At 43.2% G+C, this 16,344-nt stretch overlaps 1 protein-coding gene and 1 long non-coding RNA gene across 3 annotated transcripts in view; one reads left to right on the top strand and one right to left on the bottom strand.

Annotated features, from left to right (window-relative positions):
• LOC100678070 overlaps positions 1-16,344 on the bottom strand; it is a 94,188-nt gene that overhangs the window by 36,036 nt on the left and 41,808 nt on the right. The window contains exons 6-7 of one of the 2 annotated variants that reach the window (XR_004228027.1): positions 15,875-16,260; positions 15,225-15,795 (exon numbers count right to left, since the gene is read on the bottom strand). The exons of the other annotated variant lie outside the window; for it this stretch is intronic. This is a non-coding gene — a long non-coding RNA (uncharacterized LOC100678070). The remainder of the gene's footprint in view (positions 1-15,224; positions 15,796-15,874; positions 16,261-16,344) is intronic. 2 annotated transcript variants of the gene reach the window in all.
• LOC100678098 overlaps positions 1-16,344 on the top strand; it is a 134,886-nt gene that overhangs the window by 78,305 nt on the left and 40,237 nt on the right. Inside the window, exon 4 of the mRNA XM_003424663.5 lies at positions 6,186-6,299. Within this exon, the coding sequence (XP_003424711.1) occupies positions 6,230-6,299 (70 nt within the window). The 5' untranslated portion in view covers positions 6,186-6,229. The remainder of the gene's footprint in view (positions 1-6,185; positions 6,300-16,344) is intronic.

Raw genomic sequence — 16,344 nt, 5'->3', positions numbered from 1 at the left:
GACTTTTGTCTTTTCGTTGGGATATACCCGTTCGAATCGCGTTTCGAGACGTTGCGTCATACGCATGCGGTTTTTCCAGAGGGACGCACTATTGCAACCAATTTTCAGATGCCTGCGTTTTCATCGCTCATATCGTGGGATTTTCCCTTTCAAAGGCTAGATTTTAATGACGGCTCTTTGTGCGCTGTTCTTGAAGACTTTCATGAATCCTGGCTGAAAAAGGTTGCTCGGAATGTTTCCTTTATTTTTCCTTTTACGAGTTTTCATGGCCTGTGCTGGGAAGTTTTATCGGGCAAGCTGCTACAAATTGAAAACGAACAGTTACAAACAAACAGTTACAAACAAACAGTATCGATCCGTTTGCTGTTTACATGTTAATGCGCGCGCTTTTGACGGAACAACAAAACGGGCTTTTAAATGTTTTCAGCTTCGATTCGAGTTCCATTTTTAGCTTCGTTATTATAGCAGAATAAAGAAGCCACAATGCGGTTTAGGTGTACATCTAGACCGACGCGTCACACATTATGCTAAGTCGACGTGCAAGATTTGCCGGGATGTCTCGGTAGGCATCCCCTTTTCTTTCTTACTTTAATGCCTGTTTTAACAAGTCAGCAGGCGAATAAAAGTGCAGAGCGCGCGCGCGTCACTTTCAGCGCACCGACTGGCCCTCAGCTCTGCCCGAGGCATGTTTAACGATTCGTAAAGCCGACATTCCGACTGAATCCCTAGTTCAAAGATACTACTTGCGGCAACGAGTTTAACGCGGAATAGTGCGCCGCCGAGAGAGAAGAGGTGTGCATCGCGCTTTAGCTCCATAGTTGATCGGGCAGAGAGATGACGTGGAAAAAGGGGGCGAATATAGTTTTTTCTCTCGTTGTTTCGGTCAGAGATGTATTTCTTCGACGCACTTTGTTTTTTTTCAACATACGTTGTAATAACAGATTTTTTTCAAAACGGGATGAAATGTTTTTGTTACTCTCCCCGCGTTTTGTTCCAAAGATTTTTCGACTAATTGTATCCACGTTTTTGCTCGTCGCTCTTATTCGAAAGTCGCAAAAAAACTCCATCAATACATCCAATTCGAACGGAATGCGAGCGCGGTCGAAACTACAAAAAAATTCGGTTCGCCCTCTGTACTCAAAGACGGACCATTTTTCAAATTCCCGCGCCACACGTACCGGGCTTCCGATAAAAAATTTCCTGTCTATTTTTCTCGACTGCAACTCCGCTGGCCTCTAAAGCATCCTACTAACGAGAAGTCACGCGCAGAGCGCCGCAACGTTTGCTCGGCACCTGACGCCCCCCGCACTCTAATTTCCCTGTCCCAGCCCCGAGCGAAAGGAACGAAATAAAACGAGTCGAACAAACGGAAAAAGTCGAGCGACATTAAGCAGGTGAACCGGACGCCTCGGGGGCTGCACATGCGAACGTAAAAACAGGCAAACAAAACTCTCTCGCGCGCGAGCGCTTTTCCACACACGTGTGTATAGCAGGGACGCATGTGCGCGAAACAACAACAACGATGACGACGCGCGCGCGTGTGCATTATTAGTCGCGTTCCGCAGCGGCGCTTGTGAAAATTTAATTAAAACGCGAGCGAGCGAGCCTGCACCAGGTAGACGAGTTCATTCAGCGACGCTTATATGCATACCGTTCGTTTGTTGAAGATTCGCCTTTTACGCAACTAGCCTCTCTGTTTTTAGCAAACATTTCGTTTCGACGATCATTCCCGTAGCTTTTTTCTTTTTTCGACGCTAGCAACACCGAGGATGAACGTATAGCTCGCTTTTGTGCCGCAACCGGTGCGCTGGATTATTTTAGGCGTGTTCCGGATACGCCGGAGTTGATTTTCTTCATCAAACGCATGAGCGTTATTGAAAGCGCGCGCGCGCGGGTGATACCTTTTTATTTCGACGCTCGGAACGACGATTTTATTGCTGTTTTTTATGCGGCGCTTTGTTTATGAGACTCGTTATTGAAGCTTGAATTACAGCGCGGGTGGTTCGAAATTTAAAGGGAGGGTTGAAATTCATTTATAGGAATATCGCGCAACTTGACACTAATCGTAAATATTGTTTTTATGAGAGCCTTCGAATGGGGATTCATATTAATATGACACTGCAAAAAGTTTTGCATTGATATTAATGCGGTGTAATGGAAGCCGATTTCGACCGGGTATACATTATAAATCGCACTTTTATGATCTTACATTAAAATCAATGTCAAAATGAATGAAATATAATGCGAATGTACATTAATTTTCACGTATCTGCATTAAATGCGGCACAGAAATATATACATTGATTTTTACATTGATACTCATGTAAGCTTTATAACCAATCATATCCTGTATTTTTTTACAACTTTTATGGGACATAAAGCACTGCGATGACAGATTTCAATTGTAAAATCTTTAAAACTCATGGATGACAGGCTCCTTTACTTACAGATGAAATTTACGATTGATGAACCATATTCAACCATTTGTTACATACACAAGCTTCATTCGTTACACTCTGCCGGCGAAAATCAATCCCCTCCGCGTCCCTTCTATTTTTTCATTACGACTTTCCGGCATAACCATATATCGCGCGCGAGATCGAAACGAGCGCCGGCGTAGAGGCATTTTTCATCCCTCGACTATCTAAAAATCATCGCTCCCAAGCCTCTCGCTCCGCGCAGCTGCAGCGACGCTACGTATACGTGTAACACACGTATCGCGTATAGCTCTCGCGCAGTATAGCATAGAGAAAGAGAGAAAAAGAAAGAGAGAAGGAAAAGAAAAATCGACGCGGCAGAAACGCTGAAGCGAAAGAAAAACAGCGCGAAAAGAGTTTGGCGAAAAATTCAATCACTACAGCTTGCACACGTGCACTGCCGAGCCGTCTATATAACTCGCGTCGCTCTTACGCGTGTCTGTCTAATATACACACAAGCCGCGCGCGTCAGAATCGATATGACCGTTATTTTTGCGAGCGCAATTAGACGTTCCGGGCCGAATTAAAGGAGAGAGATGGAGCGAGTTCAAACCAGCCATAAATATGGATGCGACCGACGAAAAAGCCATCGACGAGCTATATATACGTGTACAATGTCGAGAGGGAGAGGGGAGAAAAAATGCTAAACAAGATCCGATCGAGAGGGCAGACGACGACAAGGTATATATACTACAGAGGGAGAGAGAGAGACGCTTCCTTTTGTCATTATTCCGCGCGCTTCGATTGAGAATGCAATTGAATAGCGAACGAGCGAGTGAGCAAAGCCCATTTTACTTGGATATTCTGGGTTTACATAACCTCGTCGCGGATCTTATAATGCCGGACTGGAGCGTATTTAAATTAAATATTTTTCTATCGGGCTCGAACTCGAACTCTCCCCGATTTTTCAGCGTATAATTGACCGCACTGCATACACTTTTCGAGAAATATTCTCGAATATTGTACGCATTTATAAGTACTTTTATATACCGTAACTCGAGAATGTATGAGGCATTCCGCCGACTTTTATACGTAACATTAAAGCGACATGCTCGTGACACAAGTGAAAATTCTTCGAAAACGGATTTTCCTTTGCCTGCGCGAGGCTTTAAAATATTTCATTCAGGCAAAAGCACCCTCTGCGCGCGTTCAAAAAAGCATTGAAGATTTCGAAAAAAAGGTCTCTCAAAGAATATTCTACGGCGACTGAAACGTCCCTCTCTAAAACCTCGCAGTTCTCGATGAGTGTATAGATCAGCCCTTCGTTTTTCCGGCGAAACTTGCGAATGTCTCTGAACGCAAACACCCACACACACCTGTCGTATACAGCAGAACCAGTTACACGTACAACACTATCTCGATTATTTTTTCCTCGCATTATCTCGTTCGATTCCCTTCATCGTCGCTGTGCTATCGCGTGTGCATACACGCGCGCGCACGACAATAAGCGAATAAATCTTGCCGCGCTCGGACCGTTCGATTTATCAAGGCTGTCGCGCAGTGCATTGTAATCGCTACAGGCCGTACACACACCATCGAGGAATAGTAATGCAGCGGCTTTTACCGCGCCTTTTTTGCGCCGGCTCTCCCGTCGATTATTACAGACACAGAGCGCGGCGAAACGGTGAGTCGTGTGATAAATGTGCATGCTAATCGCGACGACTTTTCCGTATCCGAAGCGCGTGTCTCTATTGTTTTAATAACGCTGATGCGAGCTGCGCAGCTGATGCCGAGGACGACTACGGCGACGAGAGTATAATAATATGCGCGAGAGGCGGCGGCGCGCGAGCGACTTAATGAAGAGAGTGTCGCCGCGAGAGCTGCTATGGTTGACGCCGCAGCTGATTTTATACGATGTACCCGCGAGAGGATGGAGATATTATACCGTAGGCGGTTTGCGCGAAATTGCGTTAAAATTGCTCGTTGTCGCTTTGGTGAAATGTCGCGAGTACCGGACACGTCGCGCATTGGAGAGATGATACAAATTTGAGTAGAATTGTGCGTAATGGGATTTTATTTAGTTGACGCGTGCAGTTTAGCGCACCGTTTGTATGGGTGATTGAAATTATTTTGGGCTGTGGTGGATGTTCGTTTAAAAAGCAGTCAGTTACAATTTATTGGGATTTTTGGAGCGTGCGGGAAAATAATTACAAGCATTCCAATTTCCACGAATTCGTATATTTTTACCTTGAACTCTTGATTGTATAACACTGACTATTCGAAATTCAATTAAATTTTACGAGTTGTTAGCATATACAGAAAAACTAACGAATGACTGATGCGCGCTTGTGAAGCAGGGTTTGGAGACCGTTAGCGTATAATAAATAAAGGAAAAATAAAATAAAGTCACACTGTCACGACTTCCAAAAAAAGACTCGAATAAGCGGAAAACATCCTATTAATAATTACTGTATATTAAATGGAATTGCAATCATTCGTCGCTTCTAACGAAAACGAGCTGTCTGAAAAAAAGACATTTTAATTTTCATTATCATGTTTTGACCAGCTACCTTTATTCGAATAGTATTACATTAACGTGTATTGTTTCATTCGGAAAATTCGATACATGTTTACATCGAAATATCGATCGCTTGATCGTTTGCCTTGAAATTCATATTAAAAGCACGGAAGGACGGAGGGGAAACTATTCAGCAGCGCTGGAAGTAATTTGAAAAGAAGCGGTAAATTCAATTTTCACGCTATCCCGTTACACTTTCAATTAAAAGCCAATTTACATCGCTGACTTTTAATCACGAATTTCCGATTAAACTGACGCCGAACAATATTAGTGCAGAACATCTGCGCACCCACGTGCAAGTTACACAGCAAGTCAGGTAAATTTAAGATACGCTCCTCCTCTCCAGCTCTCTATACATCATAGACACACATACTCGCACACCTACGACCACGATTATTCCGCCTCTATATTATCTTGAGAACTTTGACCGGGTATTTCTGAGCTTCCCGCACACGCTCGCAGCTTTCAGAGCTTCCGTCTTTCGCGCGTGAGAGAATCCTTCCCTCCTCGTATATTCCACAGGGATATAAGCCCCACATCCGCCGGTTCATTTGCAAGTTTCCGCAAAAATACGCGACATCTATGCCCGCACTGCGCCAAACTAGTTTGCCGTATTAAATTCCGTTTGATCCGGCGAGAAAAAATGCACATTTGCCTCGAATCCGAACCGCGAAGTTCTCCCGTGCACCCTCCGCAAATAAACAAAGCCACGGCGGCAAACACCAACATTTACCCAGCTGGCAAGATAATCAAGGCCTCGCAAAGCTACACGAATATACACTGAGAGAAAGATATCATTGCCGTAAACATGTACACACGTTAGGAACAATGATTGCTAATATATTCCTGTCATCAGATCTGGTTTTTAGACCCAAAAGGCGGATGAAAGACAAAATTTTGAATTTTGACATTATATCACTGTAAAGTTACTCAGCATTAATAAAATTCATACAAGTGTGTTTTCTAATAATTTTTATCCGATTACTTCATAAAGTCTATGAAAAATCGTAAAGGGCAGCCATATGTTAACTATTAACATACAGCTATTTGACATATAACATAGCTCTACGTTAACTATTAACATACGTATTATTGGCTAAAATCGAACATGCCTATGTTAACAGTTAACATATATGTTTGCTGCAATGTTTCTTTTCTCTCAGTGTATATATGCCGACAATCTGTTGCAGCGCTAAGCCTGCTGTGTGTTAAAACATCAGCGAACGGCGCAGCCATGCTGGAAGCACCACCGGGCAGCCGCGAGGACCTAGTGGAAGCCGCCAGGACACCTTGCACGCCCTCAGGTACGTGTGTTATTTATGCGTCTTTTGTTATTAAGCCCGACGCCGTGAAAGCCCTTGGCTGCAAACTTTTGCGCGACAAAAGTTCCGGATGCTAATGCGGAAGAAACTACGAGTCTTGGAGGCTGTATATCTCAGGGGCGTCGTATGGAAATCCACGTTATGTCTCGGTGAAGGGGATATATCGACCGTCGTCGCGTTCTTCATCTAGATTAAGTTGGATGTATAGCGCACGGCAATGTGTTTTACAGGCGTGTTAACCGACACGGCTATTAGTTCGATTAAAATTTCAAATAACGAGTGCAGATAGTGCCGGATGAATAATGAATGCACGGCAATAACAATGGCGAGCGATTTTTTTTATTTAAATGCTATGAGCGCCGAGTAATTTTCGCATGCTAATGACGACGAGCTTTGTACCCGTGGATCTGTGGGAAAGAAACAATGATAAGGCCACGCGGAATCCGTCAAAGAAGTCCTTATTTCGCCGCAGAGTAAACAGAACGGAAGACACGGCGGCGGCGAACAAACGAGCAGCTGAAAAGCACAGCGCCGCTGTAGAAACTAAATATTCCTCCAGGAACTTCTTCCACCGACGACGTCGAAATAAAAAGCTCGCCTCGACTTTTCCCGCTCCAGGCGCTGTGTCGTACGAAAGCATAGATGTATACTTTTATTTTCCGCAAAATAGAGAAATCTGTTTTTTTTTCTCCCCCGCCAGATTGCTCCATTAGAGCATATACGGCGCAGTGGGCGGTCATGTCCGTCAAAGTACCTACGCACTCGGCCCACTCGGTCTTTTCGCGCAGACCCTTTGAACGCGCGACAACGAAGACGAGCTGTGAGCCGCTGCTGCTGCAGCTGGCCCGCAAAATGTAAGCTCGAGAGAGGGCTGTAAAAGTTGAGTTTCGAAAAAAAAGCACAGCTCAAACAAAATTAATTTTTTTACGAAACCTACGCCGCTACCGCTGCTGGTCTTTGCAGAGTGCGGGACGATGATGGTAAACTTTTTAAAAACTGTAATTCCACGCTTATATTTAGTATCAGGGCGGTGTTTGAATTTGGCGCGAGGTATAAAAAAGCTCGTTACTTCATATTCGAGGATCCTTTGCGAGCTTTTGCGCAGCGATGCGAAACGTTGAAAATTAATTTTAATTACAATGTACTCGTGTCGCTCCAAAGAAACGTCGTCATAAGTGATGCGAAGTGCGTTTTGCATCGCAACCTTGACACAAAAACCCAGGCGGCTTTTTACTCCACCAAAAAGACGAGCGATCAGTATTATATGTGTTCGACCATCGACCAGAAGCGTTTAAAGGAGCCTATCCCGTCGAACCCATCACTTCAGATTCTACCCTCTCGAGGAGAAAAGGGGGCCTGCCAGCACACGGCGATAAAAGACTCTCCCTCCCGCAGTAAGCGAGCGAAAAAAAAGCAGTCCGGGGGTATTATATACGATTGCGAAAGTCTCGAAAACTTCACGATCGCTGCGCGCCCCTTTCAGAGCCCTACATCGTCTTTCCGCGACCGAAGCTTTCGAGCGAGTTAACGTCCCGTTAACCGTTAGCCTACACCCTGTGTAAAATCTCGCGCTCGCGCGCCAGTGGTACTGGAGCGCGCGACTATTCTCCGGCAGATAAGTGCACTGAGAGAAAAGAATCCTTGTCTAAAAGGATTTGCGACTTAACCACAGCTTATTTTTCATGTATTTGTTGCAAACGAAAATTTTTTCATAGCAAGAGAAGAATTCTTAACTATTAAGGATTTAGGAATTTTTGAGCGATTGTGGCGCACTGTCGGTAAAAACTTATCGACCGAGTGCAGCAACAGCGCACTGAATGATAATAAGAAGTGAAAACAAGTAATTATAAAGTGCTAGTGATTTTACGCCGATGGAAATAAAGTTACGAAAATTCAAAAATCTGAAAACCTAACTGTTAAGACGCTTCGATTTCTCCATATTTTAATCCAATTTTCTTAACAGTTAAGAATTCTTCTTTGTGTCAAGGATTCTTTTCTCTCAGTGTGCATCGTCGCAAGCGCACGATCGTATACCGAATGGCATTTTTACGCAGCGGCGTAATTAAATGACTGGCGGCTTCATTTCTTTCGCGATGTTGTTCTTCGCCGGGGAGTAATGAAATTTTCTCTCCTATACATGCACGCGAACTGTTACAATGCCGCTACCCTAAGCGGGTCTTGGGCGTTGTCGTCCAGATCGGACGGGTGGGTGCCTATCACCACTACACAGCGCGTCCTTAGGTTGCGGATAGAGGAACAGCCCCTGAGAAAGAGGTTAGCTGCAAATAAATTGAATAAGCAGCCGCGGACAGCCGATAGGAACAGGCGTGGGTGTGATGAGCCCACACTGTCGAACACATTCATCTAGAAACACTACGCAAGCACCACAACAACAAAAACACTTCACATTATCTCTTATCTCTCAATCTATCTCTTTCATCACACATTACAAAAATGGGCAAAAATCCTGCTGCCGAGGAGGATGCGGGAGCGATGACAACTGCCCCGAAAGGGGATGTGTAGAATGATTCGTCACCTGGTCTTACGCGGTAACGATGCAAGCGAAGGCGCGCTGCTTTGCAGGGGGGCGTTAGGATGCGAGAATGAAACCGTAGTGTGTCTGACGACGAATTGACACTGTCCTCGTCAAAGTCGGAAAGCTCTCATACTTAGTTCTAGAGAGGTATGGGGGTTATCACCTCTAGAACGGTGGACTCACCTGCGATCGGAACAGGATCTGAAGCGCGCGGGTTTAACATAACATCATGGCTCAAAAAAATCAAATCCGAACCAAAAGGGACTTAAGGGTCGGAACTTGGAATGTTCGCAGTCTATACAGAGCAGGTGCGTTTAAAGAACTCGTAAAGGAAGCTGATAGGTACAATCTAGATTTGGTAGCAATACAGGAATCGCGGTGGCCAGATGGCGGAGTACTAGCATCGGGTAACTTCACGTACCTGTATGGGGCCGGGAGTGGAGGATCTCTAGGCACCGGATTTCTCGTAAGCAAAAGTATCGTACATTCGGTTAAAAGTTTCAAATCCGTCAATGATAGGCTCTCGTACATCATTATCGAAGGTGAATGGTATAGATATGTATTTATTAATGTACACTGTCCTACGGAGGACAAAGAAGAAGAAGCTAAGGATCTCTATTACGAAACTTTAGAGCAGGTAATCGACCAGTTCGCGTCTTACGACACAAGAATAGTATTAGGCGATTTCAATGCTAAAATAGGTAGGGAGGAAATGTTTAGGCCTACTATAGGTAAGGAAAGCCTGCACGAAGCCAGCAATGATAACGGTATTAGGGTCATAAATTTCGCGGCGGCAAAAGATCTTATAATCAAAACTACGTGTTTTAAGCACAAGAACATACACAAGGCAACGTGGATATCGCCGGACGGGGCCACACAGAACCAAATTGATAATTTCCTCATTGAAAAAAGACGTCATACTAATGTTCTTGACGTAAGGGCTTACAGAGGGGCAGATAGCGACTCGGACCACTTCCTAGTAGTAGCCAAATTAAGAGCTAGACTAGTAGCGAATCAAAATAGTAAGCGAGCAAACAAGGTAGAAAGCTTTGATATTGAGAAACTACGAGATAGAACAGAGCGAATTAGGTACCAGATAGAAATTAATAACAGGTTTCAGGCACTTGAAGAAGCAAACACATCGCCGGAGGGGAATGACGAACCGAATAGCTTATGGGGGGACATCGAAAAAACGGTAAAAGAGGCCGCGAACAAAGTACTGGGTAAAAAGAAAAAGCCAAAGAGCAAACCATGGTTTGACGAAGAGTGCGAACTCTGGTTTGAAAGGCGCAAAAAGGCTAAATTAGATAGCTTACAAAATAGAAGCGATAGGACCATAGAAGAGTATTCTAACGTAAGGAAACAAACGAGCGCGATCTACAGAAATAAGAAGCGGGAGTATCAAAAGAATCTTATTAGGAGAATAGAAACTAACAGTAAGGAAAATAACCCCCGCGAAATGTACAGAGGGATTAACGCCATCAGAAAGGGTTTTAGGAGTAGAGCGCAATTGATGAAGGACGAAAACGGGGACCTCGTAACAAATGACAACGAATTACTGTCGCTGTGGAAAAATTATTTCGATCAATTATTAAACGTGCACGAAAATAGCGAAGAATTAGGGGACGAAATTCACACTGCTGAACCCCACGTGGAGGGACCGAGCTACCAAGAAGTAGAGGCCGCGATTAAAAAACTAAAAAACAACAAAGCCGCGGGAAATGACTCTATACCAGCTGAGTTACTCAAATATCGGGGCGTCGAGCTCACTTTCAAAAGCTATAAACTAGTATGTGCCATCTGGAAAAATGAAACAATACCCGAAAATTGGAAGGAATCTATCATTATACCGACTTTAAAAAGGGGGATAAGACAGACTACAATAACTATAGGGGTACTTTTAGAAACGTGCTACAAAGTTCTGTCAAACGTAATACAAGCTAGACTCACTCCATTTGCGGAAGATATAGTAGGAGATTATCAGTGTGGATTTCGGTGCAACAGATCGACGAGCGATCAAATGTTTACCATAAGACAGTTGTTAGAGAAAAAGTGGGAATTTTGCGAAAACATCTCTCTCTCGTACGCTATATTTGCGCTTTTAATGAAATTCGCGCGAAAATAGGACAATCACGGGGATGGGGAACGCAGTCTCGCCGTCGATGAAGCTGCTGTAGGCAGCTGGCGATTATTACTGATGATGTTATAAAATACGTCGTTATAGTAGCTTTTAAATTAATTGGGGTTGCTGGAGCGTTGATGAGAAAACCCGGCGTATAATGGAGTTATTAAAACGAGTGTTTTGCTCATTTTATTATGTTCCATATTTTTATAATGAAAGCGCGTGCTCTGCTTATTAGACACCTGTATCCACGTGAAAATCGATAATTTTCTACGAGGTGGTTTGAGATTTACAAGTGGCGATATACCGAGGTAAAAGTTCTCGTCCAGCACAGTATCCTTATTTCCAGACGTACAATTTATCGGTTTGTATTTAAGACGCTTGGTTCGATTACTAATACAATTACACGGTTCTTCCGAAGTGTAACGAAGTACTTTTGAGCTGCACAGGATACTTGCGTCGATTCTAAAGTGGATCGCGCTGGTAATTAACTTTAATAGAAGTAAAATGGTTCAAGTCTAGTTGAAGACATAACCAATTTTTTTCATCAGGTTTGACAAAGGTATTTTTAAGTCTTTAAGAAAAGAAGGTCGGAGCGGATATGACAGCCAATGAGAGCCGAGCATATCAGCTAATTAGACAGGTTACACATGATCATTAAAATGGAATCCTGCTTTTCCAACGAAAAGCAAAAGGAGATCAAAGAATAAATGCCATTTTGAGAATTTACTTGATGTAACAATAAATGCGCGACCTGATTAAGAGACATTTTTCTACGTAACGCGGATATTTTGACGTACTTGACACTTTGCTAAATGAAACTCATGATCTACAACTCAAACGTTAAGACCTACTGATAATAGCGTCGCGTCGCTGAGCAGAACAATATTTGACTTTTTCGCTCCACAAACACCATTAATCCGCGCCTTTGAAATTGCAATCTCGCTTGGTTGTTTATCTTTCCTCTTTATGCTCGCATTGCTAACATCCGAAAATCTTTCGACGTTATAACTTTGCAAAATCACACGCTACATGGAAAGAATTTTTCAGTAAAAATTACCGGAATAGCACGGTATTCGTGGGCCGCCGTGTCTTTCCGAAAGTTTTTATCTGGCCCAAGATATTATTTATCTTGCTCCCCGTGAATTTTACTGAACCAGCACTGTAAATTTTTTGATGTCGAACATTTTTACCGTGCTTGCAAAGGAAATTCATGCGCGGCCATGTGCGTCATCTGCTTCCATAACCTCCAAATCTAACCCTGATGTACACTCGTTGAATCCAACGAATTTCTCGGTTCAAAGTGTGTCATATACAAATAACCCTTAATATATCAATAATATGACGTTAAGAACGCATCACGAACATGTATACAACAAAATATCATAATATAGAGGCTATGGAGAAAAATAAAAAAGTACCGAACATTTTACTGTGCCGATGCAATAAAAGTGCTCTAGATGGCGGGGCGTTCCCACGTTACTGTGCTAGCACGGTAATTTTGATCCTTAATTTCTATGTAATTTTTATTGTACTAGACTTGGCGCAGTGCGCTGCGCGCACTGTAGTAGACTATAATTTCATTAACTTATTAAATGGAATATAAATACTTGATTGATATTTTTAATATTTGTTTTCTATCACGGAAATATATCAAACTTTACAATATATGATTCATTTCGCGCTCATATAAATTTCAAAATTGCCGCGGTTTCGTCGCCAACTTCCTTTTAAAATTTTAAGGTTATGTCTCGAGAATAGAATAGTCTCGAGAGTAGAATGTCTCTAGAATATTATAAATACAGAAATTATAATTTGATATGTTTATAGTATTATATTACATTTTTAATATTAGAATCAATTTTAGAAATGAAAAACAAATCAAAAAATTCTAACGATACTTTTGACGCATGCGCACTACATGAGCCAATCATATTGACGCATTCTTGGCTTCACTTCATCCGGTCATGACTTTTTTATATAGGGAAAATCCTTCCCGTGTAGCTACAGTAGTAGACATAGCAACGTTCCTCGTCGAATTTTCCAAAAAAGCGCAGGGCACCTCGGACCAAGTAATCACACAAAAAGTATGCGCGTTCTGATTCAGTGACCTCAGAAGCACCGAAATCCATCAAAACCCCGCGGTCCGAAAATTTCAGCCCAGAGAGCACAGGCGAATAACTCTGCTCTCTTTCTGTCTATCTATCGCATCCCCCTGTGAAAAAAGAAAAAGAAAAATGGCCCTGTTCGAGCCGAATCTCTTTATCATGCAAATGCCGCGTGCGCTCGATCCATCGGGCCGACAGAATGAAATAAAACGCGAAGAAAAATCTCGACCGGTCAACCGAGCACACGATACACACACACACACACACACGTGCGCATATATACATACACCAGGACGTCGTCGCTCGTGTTTTTCGTACGTGTATAAGCGAAAAATTGAATATCATTGCCACCACCAACGACGAGCCAGTGTATTATCTAACCCGGTCACATACACGGCTACATACGCCGAGAGAATTTTCGCTGACGTCATGTCCTCCGTGCACTTCTATATACCTAAGTATACGTGTAGCGGCCGGACAGTATGTATACCTATTATTATTGCCCTGACCGTTTAAAAGGCTCACGGTACTTAGCGCGCGCGGGCGGGCGCGCCTCGGCGACAAAATATTATCCCTCCTCCCACACGAGAGTCTCTCTCTCTCTCTCTCTCTCTCTCTCTCTCTCTCTCTCTCTCTCTCTCTCTCTCTCTCATATCGGCGCAGAAGAAATTATCGCTCGGAGTCTGCGGAAGGATGACAGTGAATTATATAGGAAGAGGGGCAGGGAGAGAGGCGCGTGCGAGCATCGATCGCTCGAATCCCCCCCCCCCCTTAAAGAGCGCAAGACAGAATACAGAGGAAGAGGAGGAGAAAAAAGGCAAGAATTTTGTTTTGTACATCGCGTTCCGGAGAGAAAGAGAGTGAGATGAGCGAGAGCGAGAGATTCTCTTTTAGAACGCGCTGTCGTGCAGCCCGATAATGGATGCACGACCCGCGCTGTTGTTATTTTTGTTTATAATAAACAGCTGCTTCTGTCCGTCGATCGATGCACCAGCAGCATCACCAGCGGCAGTAGCCTGTGCACCGTATGTACAATGAATAGGGGTTTGCTTTGCGCTGTTGCCGCAAGGCGGAGAATAATATTTACCGGAGGCTTCGTTTTTGGAAGTTACTCCGTGGCGAATTAGATTCGCGTACGTACTTGCGTATAAACCGCACACTTGCGTCGGTCTTGCGTCGAAACTTTATATACGAACGAACGCGCGCGCGCAGAGGTATGTGTAATCTCGCCGAGCTTTTCGCAAAAAAGCTCCTTTTGTGCGCGCAAGCTCGCGCAGTGTTCAATAGCTGCAGACTTCGCGCAAATATTTGACTTGTCACCGCCGAGGCGAGATAGCGTCGCGACAGAGTTTGCAAAATAACCAAGCGCAAAGAAAACACATAAATCGTATACGTGCTATCACACGGGTGTGGAAAAGCTCTCGTCGGTGTATCGCGTGTACGCGAAAAAACGTAAATAATCGGCACCAGCGACGAAAAGGGAATGGCACTGCAACGTTGCGGGAGATAGAAAAAATAATCCACGTAATAAACTCAGGAGATCGATAATCGCCCGTGGGGAAAAAAAAATTTCCTCCGAGGTCGCGTTATATATCCGGCCGTAGTGCGGGACAGTGCGAGTGAAACAGAGCATCTCCGTTCTATCCACCCTCGGCGTGCTCTCGATTCGACTATACACACAATTCATCCGCCAGCGCTGCCATTATCCGGTGCAGCCAAGCTATAAGTAACGGAAGCAACAGAGTCCCCTTTGTCTTCTTAACATCGCGACAAGCGATAGCCTCACTCTATGAGTGACGAGCAAAGCTCTTTCTTTTTCCTTCTCGAGAGACTATGCCGCTGCACAGTGTAAAGTGTGTGTATAGATATAACTCGGAGCGAGGCCGATAAATAATGGTTGTCGTTCTGACACTGTGATTTTTGTTTTATCGTTCGTGCTGATCTCTTTCTCTCTGATTTTTTTCGGAAGGGAGAGAGGATGGGTTGAGCGACGCTGCTGCTGGCTGGACAACTTTGTGATTTCGAGGAAGCTCGCGGATGGGAGAGATGGAAGATACGGAAGGTGAGCTTTTGTTGGCTGCGCTTTGTTACGGGTTACGACAGTAACGATGGTTACTGCGCCGGTCTCGCTAGTTTGTTACCTGCAGATAGAATGATGTTTACGTGAGGTGTAGTCGCTTTTTTGAAAGGCACAACGTAATAGACTTGGAAGCTTATTTAGGTTCTCGTACTATGCTTCATGCAGCTTTGGTATAGTTTGGGGATGGAAAACGCCGATGTGCTTTCCTCTTGAATTTCCTGGTGAAAAACTAAGTAATTTTATAAGTATGATATTTATGTGTGTGTATATATTATTGAAAATTTTTTAAATTAAAATAATTTTCATTTTTAAAAAACTCAAAATTAAAAATATTTTCTTGATTTTTAAAATTTTAAAAACGAGATAGCGATCGAGCGATACTTTCAACTAATCGGCGTATTAAATGCACATATTTTCGCGATTGTACGATCAGAGTGTGTATTTTCTCCTTTTTGCGAAGCCGTAAAAGTATGATAAGTAGTTATACGTCGAGAATCGTGGACTTATCTTATTCTGTCGTTCTCTTTTTCTGTTGGAGCATATTCTTTTCGAAGGCGTGGACACAAGCAAATGAGTGATTGAACGATAAAAAAGACAAAAATTGTATGCTGTTCTTTTGTAAATGCATATGGCTGCAAAAGAAAACATTATAAGTCTATGCTTTTTTCGCATTTTTTCAAAGTATTTACCGAAATCAATTAGTGTACTAACTACGTAATTAGTTAACTAACTACGACAACGAATAGTCATTTGTTGTCCTTCCGAAATAAACTTTGAAATGTCCGTAAATGTAGTTTTTCACTATAAATGGGAATGGTCAAAGTCTTTTTTGTTCAAAAAGCATTGACTCCAATTGGAAAAGTCGATAGTCAAGATTTTCCAAAATAACCTAGTATGTCACGAACCGGCTATTACTTGCCTCAGTGAAGTCAAGTGCGACGCAATCCGCACCTCAAGGTTGAGTTCTTGGGAGCACTGCAATGTGTAGTTTGCACGTAAAAAACTTTAAACTTCAGATCGATTCAGGCTTGCGGCGTGGCAGCACTGAATAAACAATGTGTGTGTGCTTGTGCTATCCGCACACCTTTGTAAAATATCTGTAAACGAGCAAAAATATTTTGTTGAAAATCTAAAGAACAGATTTATGTAATGAAATATTTGTTAATTGTATCCTAGCGTCA

Source organism: Nasonia vitripennis, chromosome 5, assembly GCF_009193385.2.
Source record: "Nasonia vitripennis strain AsymCx chromosome 5, Nvit_psr_1.1, whole genome shotgun sequence".
Lineage (NCBI taxonomy): Eukaryota > Metazoa > Arthropoda > Insecta > Hymenoptera > Pteromalidae > Nasonia > Nasonia vitripennis.
The sequence above is the reverse complement of the archived record's forward strand: the minus strand, read 5'-3'. Positions and strand labels throughout refer to the sequence as shown.